Source organism: Rhododendron vialii, chromosome 8a (genome assembly GCF_030253575.1).
Source record: "Rhododendron vialii isolate Sample 1 chromosome 8a, ASM3025357v1".
Lineage (NCBI taxonomy): Eukaryota > Viridiplantae > Streptophyta > Magnoliopsida > Ericales > Ericaceae > Rhododendron > Rhododendron vialii.
This window is the reverse complement of record NC_080564.1, coordinates 16,543,906-16,571,090: the sequence shown is the minus strand read 5'-3', so window position 1 is coordinate 16,571,090 and position 27,185 is coordinate 16,543,906. Positions and strand designations below refer to the sequence as shown.

Genomic DNA, 27,185 nt, shown 5'->3' with positions numbered 1-27,185 from the left:
AATGTTTCTCTTAATCCAATTCAAGACTGATGGAATCTGGTTGCTGGAATAATGAAACCTGGATTGAAATTTGGACTGGAATGATGTAACACAATGGCTATAACTGTAATGTTGCAGTTTGTAGCTTATTGCAATATAATGTTTCTCTTATTGCTGGTCACTTGAACTGAAAATTTGCCAATCTGGACTGTAATGTTTCTTTTATTGCTCATCACTTGAACTAGAAATTTGGAATAATATGTAATACAGTAATTGAAGTAATTTTGCATTTTTTAGTGTTTATGGAAAGAAATTCGTGGATAAAATCGGGACCGAACCGTAACTCACGGTTCAAAATTCGAACCGAACCCTGAGACTTTTGGATTAAGATTAGATTGCATTTTTCTAAGGGTGAGCATAGACCAGATTGGTTTGGTTTTATAATAATCCAATAACCAAACCACTATTTACAGATTATGAATTTAAAGAGCCAAACCAACCCATCAAATTCATAAAACCAAACCAATCCAAACCATTCAAAGGCGGTTTGGTTTCGGTTTTGAACTACAGTTCGCTTAAAATTGAAATATCATCACTATAAACTATTTTAAGTACTTAAAATTGCATAGATAACTTAAACTAAAAGTTATATTGAAATTAATATATTAAAATCATCAAAAGTCACTAACATCAACCAACTAAATAAGAATAAAATATATTAGAAAATAAGTTATCAAGAAAAAAGAGTAGGAAATCACTTTACTGAGCCCAAATTGTGTATGTTTAACGTAATGAAATTGTAGAAATACAAAGTTTAGGAAATTAATATTGAAAGTGAAAGAAAAGAATAGGGTGGTGGAATAGAGTAATAGATAAAGAAAATAAGTTTATTAAGTATATCTAAACAAATTATATATATATATATATATATGTATATATATATCACACGGTTCGAATCGGTTTGGAATCAGAACCATTAACATAAATCCATAAACCAAACCATTTAACACGGTTTCTATTTTTTTTAAACCGACACCTAACCACATCATTAAAAAAACCAAACCAAACTATTTGGTTTGGATTGGTTTGGACTGAATTCACAGTTTCATGGCTATTTTCTAAAAATCATGAGATACAAATTAGGATTGAATTCATAGAATCCGTTCCGATCCGGACCGTGCACCGCCGGAGGCTAGTACTACTGAAATGTGTTGTTCCTGACACCACACAATACAATACACCGGTGAAAGGTGGAAACAGCCACCAGAAAAACGCCACCCACCACTTCCCCCTCCCAAACCAAACTCCTACACTACGCTACGCTAGGCTACGCTACACAGTACACACACAGTTTCCTAGCCTCCTTCCTTCCGTGCCCCCAAAAATGTCGCCCAATCTCTCAGTACTCAGTCTGAACTGACACCAACCAAACCCCCACAACTCTAACCACCACCACCACCACCACCATGACTTACTCTTCAATCTTCATTCACAACTACCTCACCACTTCTCTCAGACAACCTAGAACAACACTAGCCGCCACTACCACAGCCTCTCTCCACCTCCGTCGCCGCTCCCATTTCCGCCCTAGTAGTACACCCCTACGCTGCCCGCCACTCCCTCGTTGTCCTACCCTTAATTCCTTTGCCATCTATCACCGGAGATCATCAGCTTTTGCTGCCAAAAGCTCCGCGGGTCTTTTCTCTTCTCTGCGTTTTAAGGATGACAGTATCCCTTTTCTAAATCAACGGAATTCACGGTATGGTCGCCTGGCATACGATGAGTATGGTTCTGATCAGGAGGATTCCGATAGGGAAGTCGAGTCCGGCCAATTGGTGAGTCTTCAAATTCAACTATTTGAATTTGGTCAGTAGGATGTTAGTGTGTTCTATTGTTTGTTTGTTTGTTTATTGTTTTTTTTTTTTGATAATGTAAATGTGTGTGTTCTATTGTTGTTTGGGGATAAAGGAGTTTTGTATTTAAAAAAAAATAGCAGCATTTTGAATTTATAGGGTTGTGTTCTTCTCTACAATGATGCAGCTTAATTTGGGATGTTCAATGCAATTTTGTTTCTTTAATTTATAAAGTGTTTAATTTATAAAGTATTGGATACTTTCGGAAAGCTCTAGGTCACGTATCCAAGTTTCATGAATTTGATTTTCTGACATTTCTTGCATAGTGTTACGGTAAAATGTTTTGAGAGATAAATGAGTATGAAACCAATACTTAGTACTTTGGTTTTCTTAGAGAGGAATCCAAATTAGTGAGATTAGGTGAACATCCTACTTTTTGAGCATTTGTCGGATTTGGCGAATCTGGATTAATTTGCATAAGGTCTCGTGTGCATGTATCCATACTTCATACTGTGTACTACTTCTTAAACTGATTCCTAGGTCTTTAATTGGGTTCTCATCATTCTTGATTTACCGTAATACAATTCTAGAAATTCTGAAAGCTACAATATACATGTCTCTTCATACATACCTCCTGTTCTTTAAGAATTTTTTGCATTGTCTATGTCGTATCCATGGTACATAGAAGGAAATGTATAAAATCTTAGTTTTGTACGTATTTGGTATGTGAGCAAAATTGTAATGACTTGAAAAAGATGCGACTTGGGGGCTGCCCATTTAAAATAGCTGTATACTAATTACCGCATACGCGAAGCACAACACGACACAATCACTACACCAACACTCGGACGCACAAATTTTGAGAAAATGGAGGACGTGACACGCTAAAATGGTGTATTTCTTTATTTTTATTAAATATTGATTTTGCATCATTTAAATTTGTTCTTACATCAATCACTATTGTGTTTGAACTGACGCTGTTTCATCATTCGACCTGTCATACTCTTCTATCTATCATCGTTTCTCCTTAAATTTTTTATTTGGGCCTACGAGTGTCCTGGTAGTTTCCTTGTGTGTTGGAGGTGGTTGTTAGAGTGTCCAGGTGAACAAATTGAAAAAATTAGGACTCTTCAAACTCGGGTATTGGACACATGTCGAGAGAGTGTCAGTGCCCGACACCGGCAGGTGACCTTCGGCAAGGTGTCCGTGCTTCATATCCAAAAAATCCAAAACCCTCTAAAATTACTCTTTTAAGTGTTCATGCCATGGCTGTACTTTCTGTTGCTGACTTGTGATCACCAGTGTGCTTCAACACTTGATAACATTGAAGACTGGAAATGGAAGTTAACCATGCTTATGCGCAACAAAGATGAACAAGAAGTGGTGTCGCGGGAGAGAAAAGATAGACGCGATTTTGATCAACTTTCAGCACTTGCAACCCGAATGGGTTTATATAGGTAACTTATCCCCACTAGGACATTTGCATTGTCTCGCCTTTTCTTGTGATTCATTTTGTGTTCTGAGATCCGTTTCTCTTTGGCAGCCATCAGTATGCAAAAGTAGTTGTTATTAGTAAGGCCCCGCTGCCGAATTACAGGTCTGATCTGGATCATAAGCGTCCACAGAGGGAGGTACTTTCTTGCTTTTTTTGACTTGTAGATTTGTAGTTATAGTACCTTGAACGAAGGATGAGTTGTTTTTGGTTTCTACGGAGCATAATTATCTTAAAGAGTTGAGCTACTTGAGTATGAGTGTTGCTTGCAAAGACTGTAGAAAATTTTGATTCTATTTCATAAACCTTCTAATCCTAATTTCTCTTGCTAGTTCATCTCTTCTGATTTCAAGTACTGTACAAATATTTTAGGTTATTTTACCTTTTGGGTTGCAAAGAGAAGTAGACGCGCGTCTTAAAGGATACATTTCTATCAAGTCTGTGAATGAGGAAAACTTCTCAGATAATACCTCTTTAAGATCTGGCAGTGACAACAGTATTTATACTGGTGGTGGAGTTCATGAGCAAGAGGAGCCCTTGATACGGAAGAGCATTGTAGCTGAGAAGATCCTTCAGCGCAAGAGCTTGCAAATTCGCAATAAGCAACAAGATTGGCAGGTTATTTGAGCCTGAAATGTTTTAGAGATAACTCTTTTTGCATAGCATCTTGTGGAGGAATTCTTTTGTCTTGCTAATCAGAGCCTTGCTTTGCGTTTGGTGCTTGTCTTGGTAGAATCCAGGTCACATTGTAATGCGGACATATGGCTCTTGTTCAGTTTCACTTGCTTGATACGTGAATTTTCAGAGCTTATTTTAAGCCTTTAGGCAAACTTTGTGAGTTTGGTCAAATAGCATGACATAACTTAGTTATGAGGTCATCATTATTCAGACAGGGATGTAATAGAGGTGAGTATAGTACTTGATTTGTTTTGCTAATGATATCAAGTACTATTTTAGCGCATTACCTTACTGTCAATGTCTTGGGGAAGATGGCTCTCCCTGTATGGCTATGCCTTGGTCAATTATAAACCAATATTCTTGTGTATGACAATAAATAAAAGAAGAAGAAAAGGTCTGGCTTTTCTCTTGGTTTGTATAGGACAAAGATAGGTTAATCTCTTGCTGTTACGTTTCTTTGCAATGATCGTTGCGAAGTCTATAAGCTGAAAGTTGAAAATCTTGCTTATATAATGCAGCAGAGGAGACCCCGCTGTTCTTCTTTATTTACTTTTATTTTTAAACTCATCTTGAGCATGAGGAGGATAGGAAGAAAGCTCAAGTTTGTGGGAGAATTAATCTTGTTAAAACTTGAAAAGCTCGTGACAACCAGACAGATTTTTAACTCTGCTTTGGAAGAGAAAGTTATTGGCTTCTCTAGACCTCAAAAAGGGTGCATTGGAGGTTTTTGGCAATATGATTTTTATTCCGAACTTGTTTATCTTGGTTCTCTTTAGCAGAACTATGCTGAGGGTTAAAATCATGAAAAATCATTGACGGAATGTGTTTTTTGTTTTGTTTGAATGGGTAAAATGATTGACTGTAATGTGGTGATTAAGAGACCTTGCTAAAAAATCACTGGATGGGTAAAAGGACTTTAAGAGACCTTGCTCAAAATAGGTTGTGTGGTTAGCAATCTAAGGGGTTACTTTTTCCCAAGAATATGTTGATCTGGTGCATTGGTCGGATATGTATTCATACGGTTTTGATGTTTGGTTGTTCTTTCTGTGAAACAACCACCCTATGTGGAGATTACATATATTTCTATTAAACACCACTTATGCCTTAAGCTAAATGAGTGCAGGAATGCATACAAACACATAGTTTTGCCATCTCATCTTACATATGCAGATGGAAACATCCCGACATGGGGAGGAGTAGATTGCTTAGTTTGAGGGACTTGAATACAAGCCGGTTCCGGGGACACAAACTTAAACACAAGTTTTGACACTGCATCTTAGCCATTGAAATGAATGGCTGAGATTAAAACTTAATGTTGCACACGTCCTCTCTCCTTTCTCCATTTCACCGGATCTCTTTCTCTCTCTATCCTCACCGCCACACCCCTGGAATTCCCTCCCACTCCGGCAACTCCATCTCCAGCGATCCTCTCTTCTCTCTCTCCAAACCCCAACCTTATGGCAGGCCCCACGGCTCCGATGACAACAATCTGTTCTCTCTTTGAAAGAAACACATTCCGATCCCCCCAAAGCAATCTGTTATCTCTTCCAAAGAAACCCATTCTGATTTGAGGTGCCAATCGAATTCAAAAAAAAAAAAATGATGGAAAATCCGATGGAAGAGCCAATAGAGAGATTGGGATGTGTTTCGGGGGAATCGATGGAGAAATCCAACTACTTGATTGTGCGTTGTCTTTTCCTTTCCAGATCTACATGATTTGAACGAAGCCAACTAAGGTTTTACCTTTTTAACCATTGGGAGGGAGGGAAGAGGAAACAAAAACAGGGTGCTTTGTTCTTCTAGTGACCTCACACACAACCATCCACTACTGCAAGTGGCTGTAGTGAAACTGGGGAAAATTAAAGTGTGTTTATATGTTTTTATTTGTTTAACTTAGTTTCTAATTTTCTCATATTCAGGTTTTCTATGTCGAGTGGGCAAAAGAAGTAATGACTGGAAAGATGGGCCGGAGATTGAGTTGCTAGGGTGGGATGGAATACCAGGGGATGTGAAGGTGGGGGGGGGGGGAGGTGGGGTTGGGTGGGGGAGATCAGGTGAGGTGGAGAAAAGAGAGAGGGAGTGTGCAACTTTTAGTTTTAATCTCAGTTGAAAAATGGCTGAGATGGAGTGTTAAAACTTGTGTCCCTGGAACTGGCCCCCTCTTAATATCCAAAGCTCTGATACCATGTCAAATAAACATTCAACATAAAGACTTTGGTACTAGGATATGGGCCAATAGTGTGGATGAAGCTATCCATCCAACAATACTTCTTTTTTGCCTTTTTAGACTTAATTGGTAGTATAGCCCTTGGCAGAGCAGGGTGAAAGAAAGGATTATGCAGCCTTCCCCAACTGATTGGGACACAAGGATTTCTTTATTTTGTATTGGTTTCCACTTCGCATAGGTTTTTCTTATTACCCTAATTTCTATTTAGCCTTCCTTTAGCCCCCAAAAGGAGGGTATGGTAGTTAGACAATGTACGAAAATTGATGAAGTGCAATTTCAAGAAACTTTGGCTAGCCTGTGGTAGATTTGTGTCGGGATTTTGATGAGAAAAAATTGTAGAGATAAGGTTTCCAAAAGGGAGACAAGTAACTTTCTTCAACATTATTACTTTTTCAATAAGAACCCCACTCATTTTATATAAAGCTGAGATATGTGAAATTTCAGAAATTCCCTTTTCATATCCTTTGCCTCCTAAAAATTGTAGCCAAACCTTATGAAAGTGAGTACTATGAAGTTTCTAATCAATACATTCCTTACTTTACTCAGAGATCATTTGAGGTAATGAGTCCATGTTGTCGACCCTAAAAATTGCTGAGTCGCATATGTCATTTAGCTTTTATGCATATGTTTTCCCCCTTCTTGGTACTTCCTCCTAGTGCTTTATTGCTGTGTTCTTTACCCAGAGAGAGCAATATTTTTTGGTTTATGGGCAGTATCGAAATTCTTGGCTATCTTGCATTATAAAGAAACCTGGTTGTTGAATTACACCGGAAAAAAAATGTCTGATGAATTACAGTTCTAGCTGTCTAACTTGATATTGTTTGGAGTTGTCTTCTATTCTATTATGGAATACCATTTCCTTTCCCTCATAAGCTTGAAATTTAAGCAGAATCCTACCACTGATCTTTTTATTATTGGAATTATTAATTTATGTTAATTTTCATAGGTTTTGGTTTTGTATCATATGTACCTCTTGAATCATTTCAATGCATTACATTCAATGCCCTTGGTTATATATGTTAAAGATAGTGCCTCCAGAGTTATATTGATGAATGCCTGTTTTATAGGAATCTCCAGAAGGCCAAAAGATGCTAGAATTCCGAAGAAGTCTCCCGGCGCATAAAGAGAAAGATGCATTATTAAACTTCATTACACAAAATCAGGTACTTTATGACTTGCTTGTTTGTCTATCTCCATTTTGGTTGCTAATTTTACACTTTCTTCATTTATATTTATAAATTTGGGTTCACCATGAGGAATTATAGTGGCAGGCTTTTTTTAAAATTTAATGGGGTAATTATTGCCTGTAAATGTTTAATTGAACTTATTTGGATTTCTCTTTCAGTATTAATACCTGCAGGATCTACATGATTAGCAAGCATTATTTAGTAGAGTTTTTTTTTTTTTTTTTGTATCCCCTGAACTATGCTCATTTTTTCTACTTAGTCCCTAAGCTACCAATTTGACAATTTCATCCTCGCAACTATCATACCGTTACCTACTTAGTCCAATCGAGAACGGAAATTAGGAATTTGGACAGAAAATGTTACGTAAGACCTTGTTTGGGACCCTGTAGAGCAGAAACTTGATTATGAGAACTTTAGAGATAAAAATTAATTATGACCCTTTAGGATATAATGATCAAAAAAACAAGACCTTCGCACCTGTTCAAACGGATTGAAAATTGGAGCTCTTATTACTTAAGTATTCGAATTTTCAATCCATTTGAACCAGTGCGAAGATCTTATTTTTCTTATCATACATATTATCCTGAAGGGTCATAGTTAATTTTTATTTCTAGGGCTCTCAAAATTAATATATCAGGGCCTTACGTGGCATTTTATAGAGACTGAGACATACATATTTTTAAAAAAAGACTAGGCTCCTTATATAGAATTTAGACTATTTATATATTAAAAATATGATTAAAAAATTAAGTGCTCCAATTTTCAATTTGTTTGAACCGGTGCGAAGATCTTATTTTTTTGATCATTTTATCCTAAGGGATCATAGTTAATTTTTGTTTCCAGAGCTCTCATAATCAAGTATATGCTCTACAGGGTTCCAAATAAAAGGAAGATACTTAATTATGATAGCCCAAGAGATAAAAAATTAAAAATGAATTCTGACCCTTTAGAATAATATGATCAGAAAAATAAGATCTTCGCACCAGTTCAAACGGATTGAAAATTGGAGCACTTAATTTTTTGAGAAGGTTTATTTTTAAAAAAAAAATTGTTTAAAAAAGTGCTCCCATTTTCAATCCACTTGAACCGGTGAAAAGATCTTATTTTTCTGATCATTTTATCCTAAATGGTCATAATAATATTTATCTCTAGGACTTTCATAATCAAGTATCTGCCCTATAGGGTCTTACGTGGCATTTTCCGTCCAAATTCCTAATTTCTGTTATCTGTTGGACTAAGTAGATAATGTTTTGATAGTTGAGGGGATGAAATCATCAAATTGGTAGTTTAGGGGATAAAAAGGAAAAAAAACTCTATTTAGTATGCAATCGATTTGGTTGTTTTTGGCCCTTGGGCAAGTGTCTGTGTGCACTAGCATATATCTCATATGGATTTTTCTTAACTTCAGTGTAGCTTTTTTTATGGGAGATTTTGGTGATAGGTCCACTATAGAGATTTCATAAGCCCATAAGTCCAGCCCAACATTTTGTAAGCCCACAAGTCCACATGCGTAACCTAAACCCTAAGGTATTTGGCCTATGAAAGTGCCTAAACCCTATGAAAGTGCCTAAACCACTAAAACCTTATAATAGGAAAGTGCACCCTAAAACCCCATGAAAGTACCTAAACCCTAGGGTTACCCTACCCTATAATAGGAAAGTGCACCTCAAAACCCTATGAAAGTGCCTAAATACTAGGGTACCCTACCCTATTATGAACTTTTTAAAATGCACTTGACACCTTACAAAACTAATAGGTGGACTTGTGAGATTATGAAATTCACATAATGGACCTAAGACCAATTTTTTATTTTTTTATTTTCTATTATGTGAAGCCCAAAAGGCGTGGACACTTCTACTCAGGAGGTGTGTTGTGCCACATACCCATATCAGATACCGATGCCCCCGGACATTCCTAAAAGCGTGTCCAATGCTTTGCCTTCTTCTGCATTTTTTTGGATGCAAATATTCGAGTATTGCTATTGGTACCGATGGTACCGTAGGGAAAATGCACCGACGGCCGTCTCCGGCTACCGGACGGCCGATCCGAGCCGTCCAAAAATTTTAAAAAATAAAACCGAGTGGGCCTGCGCGAGAATCAATGGCATCCGAGGTGTGTAGGGTACTTGATCCGAGCACCCATTTTTCGTGTATATTTGTATATACGTGTATATACACGAAAAATGGGTGCTCGGATCAAGTACCCTACACACCTCGGATGCCATTGATTCTCGCGTAGGCCCACTCGGTTTTATTTTTTAAAATTTTTGGACCGCTCGGATCGGCCGTCCGGTGGCCGTCGGTGCATTTTCCCTATGGTACCGTCGGTACCAATAGGATTTCTGCAAATATTCACCCTAAATATGTTTTTTAACATTTGAATGATGAAAATGTCATTATCTATAACAATCTTCTGCAATTGTTATGAATTCTTTGCAATGCATTTGGTACGTGAATATCTTAACGATGGAGTAGCAGCTTTAATTTTAAGTAGTATTATGTTTCTATTTTTTGTTATGTTTGAATAACAAAATTGTATGTATTAGATTGTGAATTTATGCAAGTATAATTTTTCATATCTCATAGGCGTGCCATGTTCTGCATCTTATTTTTTTGAAAATCACTGGTGTCGCTTTTCAATCTTTATGCTGCTCCGTTCTTGGCTATCTAGTGCAATGGAGATAAAATTATGTTCAAGCAGATCTTGATAATCCCACAAGCTGGCTATTATTTGGGACTCTGGCAATAGTATATGTGGTAGTCATATTCTATTTCGTTTTGTCGTCAAATATCTCTGCATTGGTAATGAATTTGCAGGTGGTGGTTGTGTCGGGTGAAACTGGGTGTGGTAAGACCACACAACTTCCTCAATATATCTTGGAGTCTGAAATTGAAGCCGGTCGTGGAGCTGCATGTAGTATTATTTGTACTCAACCTAGACGAATATCTGCTATGTCAGTTGCTGAAAGAGTTGCTGCAGAGCGAGGTGAAAATCTTGGAGAATCTGTATGTTTCTGCCTCAGCATATTGAACACTTGATGCACTGCCTTATGTCTGTCAATAGTTACATTGCCTTTGAAAATGGAGCTGAAATAATGTTTGCATTTGTTTTTCCTTTCATTTCAAAGGTTGGATATAAAGTGCGGTTGGAGGGAATGAAAGGGAGGGATACTCGCCTTCTCTTTTGCACCACTGGCATTTTGTTAAGGAGATTGCTTGTTGACCGAAGCTTGAAAGGTGTATCTCATGTTGTTGTTGATGAGATTCATGAACGTGGGATGAATGAGGGTAATTCTGGAATTGATTAAGCATCTGTTTCTGTGTTGTGGGTATAATTGCTGAGTTGCTGACAGTGCATTTTATGGCAGATTTTCTATTAATTGTCCTAAAGGAACTCCTTCCTCGACGTCCAGAATTGAGGTTGATTTTGATGAGCGCAACCCTGAATGCTGAGCTTTTCTCCTCATACTTCGGTGGTGCTCCTATGATCCATATTCCTGTAAGTTTAGCATACAATTTACCATATTCGACCTACAGGGATAGTACCAAATACATCTGTTATGATAATGGTTACATTTTCCTACGATGTTGTGGCATAAATAGAAGGTTTATGGCATATATAGCAGTTTTCTGATACTTATTTGTCATATCTTGTTGAACTTTTCTTTTGATCTATTTATGCCTTTCTATGTAGACTACATGCGTTCTCTTCTTCTTCTTCTTCTTCTTGTTGTATGTAGCTTCTTTGTCGTTTAACAATTGGCCCGCTGCAGTGCATATACTTTGGATGGAAACTGAGTTTTGCTGAAAGTGCTCCACAATTTTCTTTAGATTGATTCTGTGAATGACCTTATAGAGTATTTCATTTGATGTTCTCTTTTGATTAATTTTCTTGGCAAGAAAGGATGACAAAACACTCTGTTGGTTAGAGTAGGTAGACAACCAAATAGCGTTGGTCTCGGCAATGCAGGATGCTTGATTGGGTGAACTTGGGATTGACCTAAACTTAAAGCTCATCACCCATTGTTGGTTGGAGGCTTCCAGCAATAGGGCTCTGGGAGGGTTGCAGGGCATTTAGACTTAAGTTTTACATTTAATACATGAGGTGGTTGTATAAGACTCAAACCTGCTTTTCATTGCACTGCAACGTTAGAAAAGAAAAAAAGAAAAAAAAGATGCAAACTGGACCTCAAGTGGGGTGAACTAGAGTCGTAATCTTTGGAATCAAGCTGCTTTTATTTTTGAACTTGCATTCTTCTGCTCAAAAGCCAAATTTTATCCACTGCATTGACTTGTGTCATTGTTTCTTTCCCTTAGTATGCATTTTTCCCCAAGACAGATAAAATATCTGGGGACTATTATTGAAGGGGAAACACATTTACACTATGTATGCGAATGTTCTCTTATGTGTTGATTCTTAGTGATGAAACCCATGTCCAGTACTTGTGTAAAATATATTTTCATTCTTCTTAGGGCTTTACATACCCAGTTCGAAGTCTTTTTCTGGAGAACATTTTGGAAACAACTGGGTATAGGCTAACTTCGTATAACCAAATTGATAATTATGGTCAAGAGAAGATGTGGAAAATGCAGAAACAATCTCTCAGAAAGAGGAAGAGCCAGATTGCTTCAGCTGTAGAGGTATAAGAATCTTATGAAGTAATATTTTCCTTATTTACAAAGTTCTGGTTTTCTGTTAATAATCAACCTTACACATTGAATAGGATGCAATTGAAGCTGCCGATTTCATGGATTATGGCCCACGAACTAGGGAGTCTTTATCTTGTTGGAATCCTGATTCAATCGGCTTTAATCTTATTGAACACATGCTGTGCCATATTATCAAAAAGGAGAGACCTGGTGCTGTTTTAGTATTTATGACTGGTTGGGATGACATAAATTCTTTAAAAGATCAGCTCCAAGCTCATCCACTCCTGGGAGATCCAAGCAGAGTTTTACTGCTTGCATGCCATGGTTCCATGGCTAGCTCGGAGCAGGTAACCTTAGCACCAACTATTTATTCTGTGTTTCATTTTTGAGACTGTTAAAGGAAGAATGCCCTAAGAATGTACATTTCATTTCTATTTTCCTTGCATTGAAATGGTAATGGTGGTTTTCATAGGCCTTTGAGCCTTATGAGGCTTGGCTTGAAGAAGCCAACTTGAGGCTTTATGATGTTGTCGCATTGAGTGCAGTTGTGTCATTAGTGTTAGTAGGGTCCTTGAGTCTATAAACAGGTGTCTAGAGTCCTCATTATGCAGTTTTTTTTTTTTCATTTTAAAGAAAGAATATTTGACAGCTTTGCTCATTGTATCCCATTTTGGGAATTTCTCTCTTAATTAATCTACCCTTTGATTTGGTTGCATCATTTTGGTATCAGAGTTGAGGTGTAGTCGAAAATATCTCACCGGAAGCCTACAGACTTTGCTGGAACCCAAAACTTCGCCCAGAAATGAGAAATCTCACCAGAACCCTAGACTCACTGAAAACTCTTTCAGATCTGTTCCAGCTCTTGTTCCCCTTTTCTACCAATATCCGAGCTCAAATTGATCAGATTAAGCTGCATTTGCGAAACCAACAGATTTCATACCTTAAACCCATGGATCAGCGTCATTCAAACCTAAACTGCTGTTTCGAACTTTCATCGAGCTATTTCGAGTTTATTTCTGGGTTTTCTGAAATACGAACCCCAGTCAATCCAGATCTTGAAACCCTTGTTGAAAACCGAATTTTGAAACCTTACAGAGTGTTTCGAGTGCTGTTCGAACCAGTTTTAAATCCTTAGTCCTTTCATTTTCCTTCGATTTTCACTTGTTATGACTGATTTTGTGTTAATTGGAAGATCGTACAAACTCGATTCAGTCATTTCGAACACAATTCAGCAATTTCAAACACGATTCAGTCTTTTTCGAAGTCAGTTCAACCATTTCGATCACGATTGAGCATATTTCGAGGCTCAGTCTAGCCAGATCTACATTCGTCTATGAGTTTCAAGCTTGAACCAGCCTTTCGCGAACCTTAAATTCAGGTGATTTTGCTAGGTTGGGCCGATTTCTGCTTGATTCCTTTGATTTTGGCTCGATTTGTTCAAGAATGGTAGTTTTTGGTTGATTTTGTGATCGGGTTTGGGCTGAACTTACTAAGTTATTAGGAATTGGGCTGAAATCACTGAGTTGACTGGGTCTTTGACCTGTCCGAGATGATGGGTGTTGGTTTTATGGGTTGAATTGATTGTTTTGGGGTTGAGTTTGCCATTTAAATGGTTCATGGAGGTAGAAGAAAGAGATGAGCTAGGGGTAGATGATTCGTGGCAAACCATGATGAGGGTTTCAAGCTAATCCTGCGGTTAGGAGTAACAGCAATTCAAATCTCTAAGGGAATGAGATTAAAGAGTTGAGTGACAAGTTGCTACCTTGCATGACATGGTGCAACTATTGTTGTTGAAAAGAGAAGTTGCTACATTGGAAGAATTTGTCCACTTCATTCAAGAATAGTGATGGTTACTATGATTCCGAGTCCTACGAAAACCTCAAACCGTATGTGCTTGAGGAAGAGACGAGCCTCGATCCGTATGCATTTGAGAAGGACAAGGAGCAATGTTATTTTGGTGAGTTCTCACATGATATTCCTATCTTTGATCACGTGAAGAGCTTGGAGATAATTTTAAAGATGGTGGTTTCCAAGGCCTCTCCGTCATTGATGAGTTCCCAAATGAGGAACTTGCAAAATGATTTTGAAGGTGGCTCCATCTTGGAGATCGGTGAAGATCTGAAGGATGATATTTAAAAGTTAACTTTGAAGACGATCCCGTCTTTAAGACTTGTGGTGAATTAGAAAATGTTCCTATCTGTTTCGAGTTTGAAGAAAAGTTTAGAGTTGACAATGAAGATGGAAGACTTGTTAATATGATCAAGGAAAGCTTCCTTATGGCTAGGCAAGAAATCAAGGAAGCACAAGAAGAACAGAATGGAGTTGGTGCATTACCAAAGCCGAAATAGGTTGTTTTTGATGTCCCGCTAGTTTTAGAGGATTCCATAGGGCCGAAGCTTGATAGTTGCTTCCATGAGATGCCTCTTGAATTGTCTATGGTCAAAGCTGTTTGAGTTTGTGTTTCTATGGAACCTAACTAGCTCCAAAGTTTCCAAAAGAGGGTAGAGACCATTCCGGTCAACATGAAGAACCGTTGGGTTTGGTCTTTACTCTAAAAAGTATTGGGCATGATGAGAAGTTGGAATTTTCCTGGTGTGTGTTGGAAACAAACGTGATGGCCTATTTGATGATAAGTTGTTACAGAAGAGGCATGCCAAGTGGGTGGTTTATTTGGATAGAAAAGTATGGATGCAGGGGATATATACAAAAGAAAGCTTATATTGAAGATTGGTTGTTGCAGGAGGGAGATGATAATCAAGGAAATGCAGCCACATGCCTAATCCGAAGCTGCATAATAAATGCTTTTATGGTTTCTTTATTTAGTTGTTTGAGTCTTGTTGTCCACCTTAAGGACAAGTAGTTTTCTTTAGAAGGGGAGTCCTGATGCAGTAGAATTTTGGGTAGTTGTTTCATTAGCGATAGTAGGGCCCTTGAGTCTATAAATAGGTGTCCAAAGTTCTTAGTGGGCAGTTTTTATCATTTTAAAGGAAGAGTATTAGAGAGCTTTGCTCGTTGTATCCCATTTTGAGACTCACTCTCTTATTCTATCTATCCTTTGATTTGGTTGCATCACTTTATGCGTATGTATTAGAAAGTTTGACCAGTTAATTGTTGCACTAAGGCTTGCCTTATGTTTGAGAAACATGTAAACCTGCAATTGAGAGATTTCAAGGCAAAGGCCATGTGGGCATTGTTATTGAAAGACTTCAGGGCGGTTCAAAAGGCAAGAGACCTATGTAGCATGAACACATCGTTGAAGGCAACGTACCGGTGTCGGACACTCTAGACACAAACATGCTCAGACATGTGTCCGACACCCTAAGTGTCCAATTTTTTGGCATTATTTTCAGTGGTTCATTCTTTTGATATGCAGAGACACTCCGGACACATTTTGGACACGTGTCTAACTCAATTTCATAGAAAAGAATTTTTTTTTTTTTAATTTTTTGCAGTTTGACACCCTCCGAACATGCTTAGACGCTGCAAGTAGTGTTCTAAAAGTCAGCCGCCTAGTCCCCACCTAGGCGTTAGACGGTGGTCCAACGCCTAGAGGCCCTAGATTAGGCAACCAAATAGTCGGCGCCTAGGCGGCCGACTCCCCTTTTTTGCCCAACTAGCACCTAGTGATTTTTAGAATATTGGCCTCAAGGAAATGCTAAGACACTTTCCCGACACTTTTGGGGCAAAAATGATGTTATAAAAACATTTGAAGTGGGTTGAAATTATAAAAACCAGAAGTTTTAAGCGCGGTGAAACTATAATTATTGGAACACCCAAAACATAAAAAGGTCTCTCTCTCTCTCTCTCTCTCTCTCTCTCTCTCTCTCTCTCTCTCTCTCTCTCTTTCATTCTCTTATTTTATCGAGAAAATATGTTAACAGATGTAATTTTTGCATGTGGTATATAATGGTGGAAATGTGTAATGTGAAACAATGGTCAAAATGTGGAATTTGTATGTCACGAAAAATTAAACTTCTTTCCTCTTTTAGTTTTTCATATTTTTTTTCTGCATGTGTTTTTCTTCATTGGTCTTATTAAAACACTTATAGATAGCTGCAAAAAGATATATTAACACACTAACGTGTCTCCCAACGTGTCGTGTCCTCTATTTTTTTTGGAAATCCTGTCAGTGTGTTAATATCGTCTGCCGTGTCTGTGTTGGTTCTACATAGCAGGAGACTGGCGTTAAAAAAAAAAACATAGCAGGAGTCTGACTTTAACAGATTACTTTATCAAGCTTGGCCTTTTATTGTATGCCCTGTCCTTTATTTGTTTCTTTGTTGCCAAAAGGTTGGAGAAGAACATTATTTCCTCTTAGAAAGGGTGGGGGATGGGTTGAGATTCGGTGAGGACAATGGGATGGATTGGGTAACCCCATCAACCTACTATTACTAATAAGACAAGGTCTGGGAGTAAATAACCAGCGTTGGGGCAGGCTATACATCTCGACTCTTGACATGCGTTTGCGACAGGGTAGGGGTTCAGTGAGGTTCACAGCCCGAACCTACCGTGTTTAAGATTTAAAATAGGAAAATACCCCTATTTTGATGTAAAGAAACTAGTTTCGCTTATGCACATTCTATCTTCTTTCATAAACCACCAAGGAGTGCAACACTCTATCAATCTGCAATTGAGGACAACACTTCGATAGCATGCTGCACTTCTTATCTTTCCTATCCTAGGGTTATTTGTGTTTGATAGCTTTATACACATTGGGTCATTTTCTACGAGCTTAATTTTGTTGGCATAATTGATTGTCTAACATGGTATAATTGGTTATCCCATACAAAGGATAGGCTGGTTCACTTGAAGAGAATCTTTTCTTTGATCATATCCGAATCATGTCGTATATGAGCAGGCTCCGTAAGATCCAGTCGAACTATATAAAGGTTTCTCTATTTCACTTATTTAATTTAAGATTAAAAAAAATATTCCGTACCCAATCACCTAAATGGGTGAACTTTATCAAAGTAATTATCTTGGAATTGAGTTGTTTATCTTCTCATTTATTATGGCTCTGACGTGGTATCAGTGCTCTTGTTTCTAGGAGCTCTTCGGTTAGGGCTCCCAGTTTGCATTTGTCCCCATTAGTGTTCTAGAAGTCGGTCTAGGCGGTGGTTGACCGTCTTGACTAGGGTCCTAGGCATTACATTAGGCGGTGGATTAGTCGGCTAGGTGGGGACTAGTTGGGGGGTATATTTTGTAATTTTTTTGAATTGGGGGTTTAAATATGTAATAGAATAAAGTATAGGGTGTCAATTGTTATTTTACCAAAAATGTGGTGACTTTTGAGTTCTCCCGATAATCAACATCCCTCAGTCGCAAGAAACACAAACACAAACTTAAAATCGCAGCAACGCAAGCCTCTGGTAAAGTAAAAATTACGACTCAAAAGAATGAAGTGGCGCAACAAATGAATGTTCACTTTGACGAAATGTTCGATCATGAAGAGTTGAGGACTGAAAAATAGTTTATGGGTGTGAAACTAAACATTAAAACATTTGGTTTTGATGGATGGATAGATGGATGAATGTTTGATGTTTTCATTTTGGATGATAGTTGATGTTTTGTTTTACTTATGTTGGTCTACTTACTCAGACTTTGGGGAGGGGGGAATTTTTTGTAAAAAAATGCCTGACTAATCTCTAGCTGCCGACTAATTGACGACTAGTCGGCCTAGGCGCCAGGCGACCCGACTAGTGCCTAGTAACTTTTAGAACCATGGTCCTCATTTTTATCATACTTCTCTCCTTTGCATTATGATTCCTTTTATTTATGGATGTTTGAATATCTACCCTGCAATATGGGGTTGCACATTAAGGAGAGTGTTTGATGGCTTGTATACACTGTAGAGCGTTTTGCTAGAGCTTAGGTGTTTGGGACAATAGGAATTCTACCTTTGAAGAGAACTGACCAATAATTTGTGCTGTTGCACTTCCTCTTGTCTCATGTTGGTCTGTCATTCTAATTCGGTCCTCCTCCCCCCCCGCTCTCTCATTATGGTTGAAGATTAAAGATGTTCATTATACAGATAATTGTCAATGTATATGGTAGTATGGAGTTCTTTACCTTTTAACCTCAGCCCTGTCCCTTTTGTTTTGGCCTGTTAAGTATACAGGTAGTTGGGAGGTGAACTTTTAAAAGGTTCCATTATGTCGTGGTTTGGGAGTATAGAAAAGCATTTGTAGTGGTTGGCACTCCTTAAAGGATATTCAACAAAAGATAGGTGTGTTTTATCGGCCCAATTCCTCATTTTGTGGTAAATACAGGTGGACCAATTGGATTTTATCTTCTGGAGGATGATGATATTATCTTTTGCAATATTGCTTTCCTTGGGGATTGAACGATTGGGAGATTGGGTAGTCTAGAGAGATCTTGGGTTGTCTCCTTGCGGTCCCATACATGATACACCTGTGAATCTGTGATGGGGGAGAAATTATTTGGTAGGTGAAATTGAAGTTTAGGTTTCTTGAAGTTCGGTCTTACTTTGAGGCTTTGCTGGGCAAAGGGAGAGCTTCTTTCCATTGGAAAAGCATAGGTGGCATGAGGATCCTTCAAATCCCTCTCTCCGTGTGGCATATGCACGCACGTGTGCTTGTGCGCATATGTGTGCGTGCGTATCTGCGTGTAGACGACATTGGATGATTTCGGCACTTTGTTATTTTGATTCCTAGATGACAAATTTGTGTGAACTGGTTTTGTATGTGCAAGCATGATTGGGTGTCCCTGAACTTCTCGTCCATCATGGAGGGGCGCAAGCTATGTGGTTTTTCATTCTTATGTGGTTTTGGTTTGAAGTGAGGTTTTCCTCAGAGAGTAGAGTATCTTCTTCTTTGTGGAGAGGGGGGATGGGTGGGAGGAGAAGGTGGAAACCATTGCATACGGTCTCCTACTCCTTGACATGGTTGGTTTGGGTAGTATGCAATGGAAGCTTTTAATGCGGGAACAGCCTACTCTTAGATTGAAGAGTAGACTATCCTCTCAATTGTACATGGAGAAGATCTTCTCGTTAAATCTTTTTGCACCCTTGATCTTTCTATGGATCCTTTGCATCCTATTGGTGCTCCTCTTGTTATATACTGATACCAAATGATGCAACCAAAGATACCCATAGATAATGTAGAGAGAGAAACTTCCAAATGGGATACAAAAGAGACTAGCTCTTTATAATATTCGTTCAGAATGATAGAAGCTACCAAAAGAAAGGACTCCAACACTTATATATAGACCCAATACAAAAAGACATAAATACCCTTACTACATACTACATCATTGAGACAGTGTCTAGTGGGTGGAATGAAGTAGGTCGGTATTTTTTAAGTTTGGATTATGCAGCTCAAACGAATTATCAAACCCCTTCCCAGTGGCGACAAATATAATTAATCTCTTAGAAACAAAAAGTTAGGCCCCCAACTTGCCAGTTTGACCACAGGGAGAAAACTAGGATAACTGAGGAACCGTGACCAAGGGGAGATATTTTGAAGGAGAAAGTTGTAAAGTTCGTACTTTTGGGGCTGTGAAACTGTACTTTAAAATTTAGAGACGCTCAATTATTTTGATCTTGTTTCGGTTATTTTGCTCTGGACTATGAATGAAGGAAGCATGGTAATGTGCACAGAAATTGATTTGGGTCTCTAGGCCTGCCCTTTTGGATGCCTTTTAGCTTTGATTTGGGGGCATGGTTGATAGTTCTGCAGCAAAACGTCCCTTTAACTCCTCAGTTCTTTGAGGTATAGGGGGCCACTGTTCCAATGGTATTTTGAGAGTAGCCATTTTGTGCATATATTGCCCAGGTTAGGTCTATCTCCAATCCTCTCCCACCCCTAGTGATTGGGGACTTGATGGGTTTTGTTATTGTTATTGTTGTTGTTTAAGTTTGTGTTTTATTATTATTGGTGATAATCACTGGGAAGAAACATGACCATGGTTTCGTTTCTGTTCATTATGTACTTGGCATTTTGTTGGCATAAATAGTAAGAAATAATTTAAATTTCTGCTTTCTTAATGCTTTTTATTGTCCTCACTCTCTTTTTGCTGGTTTCAGAGGTTAATATTTGATAAACCAGAAGATGGAGTTAGGAAAATAGTTCTGGCCACTAACATGGCTGAGACAAGCATCACGATTAACGACGTAGTCTTTGTGGTTGACTGTGGAAAGGCCAAAGAGACATCATATGATGCTCTGAATAACACTCCATGTTTGCTTCCTTCATGGATCTCCAAGGCTTCTGCTCGTCAGGTAAATTCTTATGATCTGGATTTGATTTGATTTCATAGATAGCTTATGGGATTATCTTTCGGTAGGAAAACCACTGAATGGTTTAAGGTTAGTTTCCTGAGGTAATTTATTTTGATGTGCATATGTTTTTGAAATGGCTTATGCGATGATACTTTGTTGGGATTTTGACTGTTTAAATGGTATTAATTGGTGTGACAACAACAGGAGTACCCATGTAATTCCCAATAAATGGGGGTATGCGACGGGGAAGAATGGAGACACGCCTAACTTTTGGCACTATATGCACAAAATGCCTGCTCTGAGAAAGTTTAACGCTGAAATAACGGCCCTCCTATACCTCCAAAGTCCAAATATTGAGAAACTCAAGCGATGTTATGCATTCTCCTAAATCAAAGCCGGAAGGCATAAGAGAGGACAGGCCACGGTGTTAATTGGTTGTCACTTAGGAAATTTGTTTGGTACTTTCAGTTTTTCTGTTTGAAAAATCCATTTTCTAGGAGAGTAAAAATATTGTTCAAGTCTAGAAAACCAATTCCTCCAAAAGAATTGGTAAGATAGTGAAATGATGATTTTTTTTCCAAATTTTTTTTCTCAAAAGTACTTTTGAAAACACCAACGAGACAATGCTTTAGTTGTCAATGCAGACCACTTATATGGCTTTATGGATTTGTAATACTAATTCCCTCCATTCTGCAGAGAAGAGGTAGAGCTGGTCGTGTTCAACCAGGCGAATGTTACCATCTGTATCCGCGATGTGTATATGATGCTTTTGCTGATTATCAACTTCCCGAACTTCTAAGGACACCTTTGCAGTCTCTATGCTTGCAAATAAAAAGCTTGCAACTTGGGAGTATTTCAGAGTTCCTATCAAGGGCTTTGCAACCACCGGAGCCTTTATCTGTAAGTTTCAGATGCTATGTGCATATGTGATCCTCAGACCATGTTACTAGAACCTAAGCAGAAGACATGTATATGGGGTTTTGAGTTAGATTAGATCACTTCATAATTTCCAGTCTTATTCAGTGGTTAAAACTCAGAGATCTAACCTTAAAGTTGTGGGTTCAAGTACGAGGGAAACACTTTGTGCATTTAATTGCGAGAGGTTAGGTTTGTAACCAATCTGCCCATCCCAGCCACCCATTTATGCGTACTACACTCTGTGTACTTTTTATATTCTGGGTTCAATGTGCCTCTCCTCGTCTCATTAGCACCATCTATTTTCAAACTCTTTGTAGTTTCTTTGGATAACCGTGTCTCTGCAGGTTCAAAATGCTATTGAATATTTGATGGTCATTGGAGCTTTGGATGCGAATGAAAATCTGACGGTGCTAGGTACATGATGCTATGTATCATTTCGTTGATTCTCTGCACATGTAGTTGTCTTTCTCAGCTGCTTTCCAAGTATATTTGTGGAAGTATTCCTTGAGGAGCACTCCTAAGTTACATTCTTCAATTCACAGGATGCAACTTGTCAATGCTTCCAGTTGAGCCTAAACTGGGGAAAATGCTCTTGTTTGGAGCTATTTTCAACTGCCTGGATCCAATAATGACTGTTGTTGCTGGTCTAAGTGCCAGAGATCCATTCCTAATGCCATTCGACAAGAAGGATGTAAGTTGTCTAATAGTTGCAGATAAAGCATACTGTATTGAGTTTGCTTGTACGTTTTGCTTTTGTTTATTTGTCTGTTGTTGATGTATCTACTGGTGGTTTTTGGCTGTAAGTTTATTTATCTCTACTTTAGAGATCATCGCCCTTTTATCAGCTTTTTCTGATCTAAGTAAGTTGGAGCATTGATTTATCTCTTGTTCTTACGTGGACAAGTGAATTTAGTATCATCAAACTTCAATCACTCCCCTGCATATTGGTCAAACATTGCATGCCTAAGGTGGGGTATGCAACATGAAACTGCATCAAAGCTCAGTGCTATATTTGCAGCGTGCAGCAATGCGGCAATGACTAATGGGTCATTTTCTATAGAAGCATGCTTAATGTGGATGCAGTTTTAGAATCTATGGAGTTCTAACGTTTATTGGAGGCACATGTCACACCAGTGCTATTGCCCTCAAGATAGAGCAATTTGGGGAAGGAAATATTTGTGTCTTTAGAAAGTTGACAAACCAGCGACAGAGTGGATGGCTCCTTGTTTCTAGTCGGTTTTTCTTATCTATTTTGTGATTGTTGGTGGCATTTTGTTGGCACTGCTTGGTTGAAGTATATGTGGCATTGAAATTCAACTTTGGGCCTTGGCCACATGCATCTTGTTTCTAATAAAAAATTGTACTCACCACCTCATTTCTGTCCAAAAGTAGAATAGAAAATAAAAAAAATATCCCCTACCTCATTCTCCTTGTCCTTCTCAATCTTTTGAAATCTCACCAGATTTAGATCTAATATTCTCCTTGTCCTTCTCAGTCTTTTTAGAACCTCTAAACTTTTGGTGGTTCTCATCCATTATACTTTTTCAAATTGCCTTGGGTGATCTGTTCACTTTTTGCAGCTTGCAGAGTCTGCAAAGGCCCAGTTCTCTTCGCGTGATTACAGCGACCATCTTGCCCTTGTCCGGGCATATGATGGTTGGAAAGATGCTGAAAGGCATCAATCGGGTTATGAGTATTGTTGGAAGAATTTCCTGTCTGCACAAACTCTGAAAGCCATTGATTCCCTTCGGAAGCAATTCTTTTATTTGCTTAAGGACACTGGTCTTCTGGACAACACAGAAATTTGCAACACGTGGAGCCATGATGAGCATTTGATCCGCGCCATTATTTGTGCGGGTCTGTTTCCTGGCATATGCTCTGTTGTGGTGAGTTATAAGTTGGCTTTTCTTTCTGGGGACATGGTATTCTTGTTATTTGTTCTGTTTGCTGCAATTTGTTACTTAATGTCTATTGGCATTCGTAGAACACTCTATCGATTTTCATGGAACAGTTCTTTTACCCCTTGTAATCTTTCATTTCTTCCTAGTTCCTTTAATTTCTGTCATAAACAATTTACTATTACTCTTGGGACTTGGTATTCCTTTTGGGTGGAATAATTTTTTTGTTCCAGAGTGCCATCCAAATGTTGGGATTATATATTAGTTGTCTTTTTCTTTGCTATGGTCGTTAAAAATCTACCAACACTATTGAGTTTTAATTTACAGAACAAAGAGAAGTCTATCTCATTGAAAACAATGGAGGATGGACAGGTACTTCTGTACTCGGTAAGTTTCTCATCTTTTGCTGCTACGGTGTTTGGTGAGGCATTTGTTCAGGAGCTGGGTATATTATTGTAGCTATAATTGCATCTTGGAATTCTGTTTATGTGTTGTGCTTTAATGTGGAATGCATTTCCTTTTCCTTTCACACAGAGTTCTGTGAACGGCCAGGAACTCAAAATTCCACATCCTTGGCTTGTTTTCAATGAGAAGGTTAAAGTGAATTCTGTATTTCTTCGGGATTCAACAGCTGTATCCGATTCTGTGGTTCTCTTATTCGGAGGAAACTTTTCTAGAGGGGACCTGGTAAGTTTCGAATTCCATTGGTTCTCTATGTCATCAGCAATATTGTAAGTTTCTTACTGTCATTTCTAGAGGGGGCCTGGTAGGTTTCTTATTCCATTGGTTCTCCATGTTATCAGTAATTCCAGTTCCTTCAAAAGAATAGTTTAGATATTTTATTGTGGCCTTATTTTAACTTCAATCATTTTCTGCTTTTCATAGGATGGACACTTGAAAATGTTGGGAGGATACTTGGAATTTTTCATGAATCCTGCCTTAGCAGATACATATCTAAGATTGAAGAAAGAGCTTGAAGAACTAATTCAAAAGAAGGTAATGATTTTGTTGTACTTTAAATTTTGCCACCATGGATGGGAAGATGTGGGTGAGTTGGGATCTAAGAAGCATTCCATAGGTAATGGATTTTGGGTATTCTCCTAGTTGGTGTTGGGAACCGAATCCCAGGATCCAAAGATGGTGCATGCAGATGAGACTAGAAGAAATAAAACCATGATCTATACAACCCTACAAGAAGGGAATAAGGTTCATACCTCCAAAATCTCTCCGGCTTCTCTTAAATCATGAACTGAAGATTTGAAGCAGAATATTCACGAGCGCATCTTCTTCCGTTTTCCGTTCTATGCCTGATCACGTACTGAGTGTGGCCTAGAAAACGTGAACTGTTGCTCTCTCTTTACGAAATTATGACATCTGTTAAAAGTTCTTTTTTTTGGAATAGATTAAGATTAGACTTCTAATGGAAATAGGCAAACCTAATCTGATCTAGATTCTAATTCCTTGTTCTATAAATTATAATTGATACCACCCCAAGACTTGAATTCCATGCTAATAACATAAATATATATGGGGCTCCATATAGCAGTATGAATTCCTTTGGAAAACCCAGAAGCCGATAGCAGTGTAAAAGAACAGAATACATTACTAGGTCATTGCAGAAACTGAACTTGGACAACATGACAATATCAAGTCCAAACGAAAATCCTTCACAAAGACATCATAGCATTCTGAAATAAAAGAAAAGATACTAATCGATAGCCTAAATACGAAAGAATGTAACGTAATGTTAGATGGCATTCCACATGACAATACATTGTAAAAGATACTGAAACATAATACTAGTACAGACGTTAATTATATCCACACTCCCTTAAAACTGTCAACCCTTGCTGATATTCAACTGCCTTAATCTGAACCCATTCACTAATGGCCTGCAAGCCAAAGACACCCTCATTTCAGGATCCAAAGACATCCAGACTTGCCTCCATTGTAACCCCTCTGCGAATTTTTTAGCAGCCTTAGTGTATTGACCAGGATCAACGCAGCCTTTATATTGTTTCAGGATATCCATGCAAACGACTGGGTAATGTTTTCGACGTCAACACGTTCATATTACTGAGACCAGTTATCAATAAATTATCCCAACTTTCCGTACACGTTTGTCTCGAGAAGGCCTTCTCTGCTTTTGCAATGGCATAACTGTCAACCTCTTCAGATTTTGGCTTGCCTCGGGACCCGGAAGATGTACCACCACGAATCCCTTTGGCCTTCGACATCGACAAGGCCATATGTTCGTCCATTTCACATTTCGTACTGATTTGTCCATTTCAGGATATCCATGCAAACGGGGACTGGGTAGTGTTTTCAACGTCAACACGTCATAGTACTGAGACCGGTTATGAATAAATTGTCCCAACTTTCTGTACACATTTGTCTTGAGAATGGCCTTCCTTGCTTTTGCCATGGCATAACTGCCAAGTTTGAAAGGATCATCAATTTGAAATTTACTGTTTCTGTTTTTCGTGGCAGCTTTTGAATCCCAAGTTGGACTTGAAAGACCACAATGAGCTGCTTTTGACAATAAGACTGTTGGTATCAGAGGACAGAAGTGAAGGTAAATTTGTTTTTGGTCGGCAGTTGCCAACACCATCAAAAAAGGCAACAAAAGAGACACTACTTCCAGGCCCACGCTCAAAAAGTAGTGATGGTGTGGGAGGTGATAATTCCAAGAACCAGCTTCAAACATTGCTTGCCAGGGCTGGACATGGAACACCCTCATACAAGACAACACAACTTAAAAACAACAAGTTTCGTTCCACTGTCATCTTCAATGGGCTGAATTTTGTGGGTCAGTCTTGCAACAATAAGAAACTTGCGGAAAAGGATGCAGCGGCTCAGGCTCTCGAATGGTTGATGGGCGAAACTCAATCGTCTGAGAAAGCTGTTGACCATATGTCGATGCTTTTAAAGAAGAGCAAAAAGAAACAGCCAGTTCAATCTACAAAGTGGAGGTAGTTGTTTTTTTAACTGGAGGTAGTTATTGCTGATAAACAAAATGGCCTTGACATTATAGAATAGTTATTACTGACAAAGGAAGAAAAGTTCCTCGGTTCCTCCTTCGCTTTGTGTTTTGGGGGCCAGAATATAGAATGGAGCTAGTGGATCAGATGTAACATGGGTCCCTTGCTTTTGAATTCTTGTTCATCAAGTGGGGCAGACGAGGACATTTAACAGTGGAAACCAGAGATTTTCAGCAAGCCCAATTGTGGAAACAGAAGTCAATGTTTTGATGTTGGCGGTATCTATTTAAGCTCGTGGATCAGCTTCAGCCGGCATTACCACTTCAGGTAAAATTACCTTGAAGAATTAGAAGATAGCAGGCATTTCTGCAGTCGTCATCTATGTATTTCACAAAATGTATATATGTAAATTGCACCATTAGTGTTTCTTGGTGCAACTCTTTATCTTGAATAGTGCTTAAAGTTTCTGCCGTTTGGGCAGTATTGATAACTTTAATACATCAAATTGATAGACTTTGGAGGGCTAGTGTAGGGTTTCACTCTTTGTTACTCCTTTTTGTGGAGATTGCTGTGAAAATCATGAAATGGAATCGCCTATTCATGTTAAGCTATCCACTTGAATCAGGTGTACAATTTTAAGATTGCTATGAAATTACAGTAATGTTGGAATGTGGAACTGCTTATGTGGTGTTAGGTACACCATGTGGCGGAAACAAAGTTTTTGCCTATTTGAGCTGTGCTGGCTAGTCAAAGGAGATGCTGTTGGATGGCTCTTTATGGGCTTCTAAATTTGGTTTTTTTTCTTGCTATGTTCTAAGTTTTGATGAATCTTACTACCAAACATAAAGTATGCTCGAGCAAATAAATCAAGCTGGAGCTTTCCCCTTGAAGGTAGGTAGTACTAAGCAGTGATCGTGTTCTTGCCCGGTAGTAGGAGACGTGGTAGATTATATGTCCACCTTGTCCATTTTTCACCTGACAAGGTAGGCACATTTGACATGAGCTCTTAGTATTAGGGGGGTGCACAACTACATAATATTCTGGAAAATCTAGTTATTTCTTCAAGATAAGAAATCACACCAAG

The 27,185-nt window shown here is 38.5% G+C and overlaps 1 protein-coding gene and 1 pseudogene across 1 annotated transcript; both read left to right on the top strand.

The window, feature by feature from the left end:
* Nucleotides 1-1,247: 1,247 nt before the first annotated feature.
* Nucleotides 1,248-26,770, top strand: LOC131299024 (DExH-box ATP-dependent RNA helicase DExH3). Its single transcript, XM_058324555.1, has 19 exons — nucleotides 1,248-1,814; nucleotides 3,135-3,289; nucleotides 3,376-3,463; nucleotides 3,697-3,942; nucleotides 7,297-7,392; nucleotides 10,233-10,421; nucleotides 10,544-10,703; nucleotides 10,784-10,914; nucleotides 11,889-12,056; nucleotides 12,140-12,412; nucleotides 20,110-20,304; nucleotides 21,001-21,204; nucleotides 21,567-21,636; nucleotides 21,765-21,913; nucleotides 22,803-23,108; nucleotides 23,448-23,507; nucleotides 23,655-23,807; nucleotides 24,006-24,116; nucleotides 25,611-26,770. The coding sequence occupies exons 1-19, from the start codon at nucleotides 1,446-1,448 to the stop codon at nucleotides 26,094-26,096; spliced, it is 3,609 nt and encodes a 1,202-aa protein (XP_058180538.1). The 5' UTR covers nucleotides 1,248-1,445; the 3' UTR covers nucleotides 26,097-26,770.
* LOC131299292 (small nucleolar RNA snoR100) lies at nucleotides 19,655-19,756 on the top strand (annotated as a pseudogene).
* Nucleotides 26,771-27,185: the final 415 nt, after the last annotated feature.

Excerpts from the sequence above, each read along its gene's own strand:
- LOC131299024 (XM_058324555.1), top strand. The coding sequence starts at position 1,446 with ATGACTTACTCTTCAATCTTCATTCACAACTACCTCACCACTTCTCTC. Across the intron at positions 10,422-10,543 it reads GTGAAAATCTTGGAGAATCT|GTTGGATATAAAGTGCGGTT; the intron begins GTATGTTTCTGC and ends TTCATTTCAAAG. Across the intron at positions 24,117-25,610 it reads AAGAACTAATTCAAAAGAAG|CTTTTGAATCCCAAGTTGGA; the intron begins GTAATGATTTTG and ends TTTTCGTGGCAG.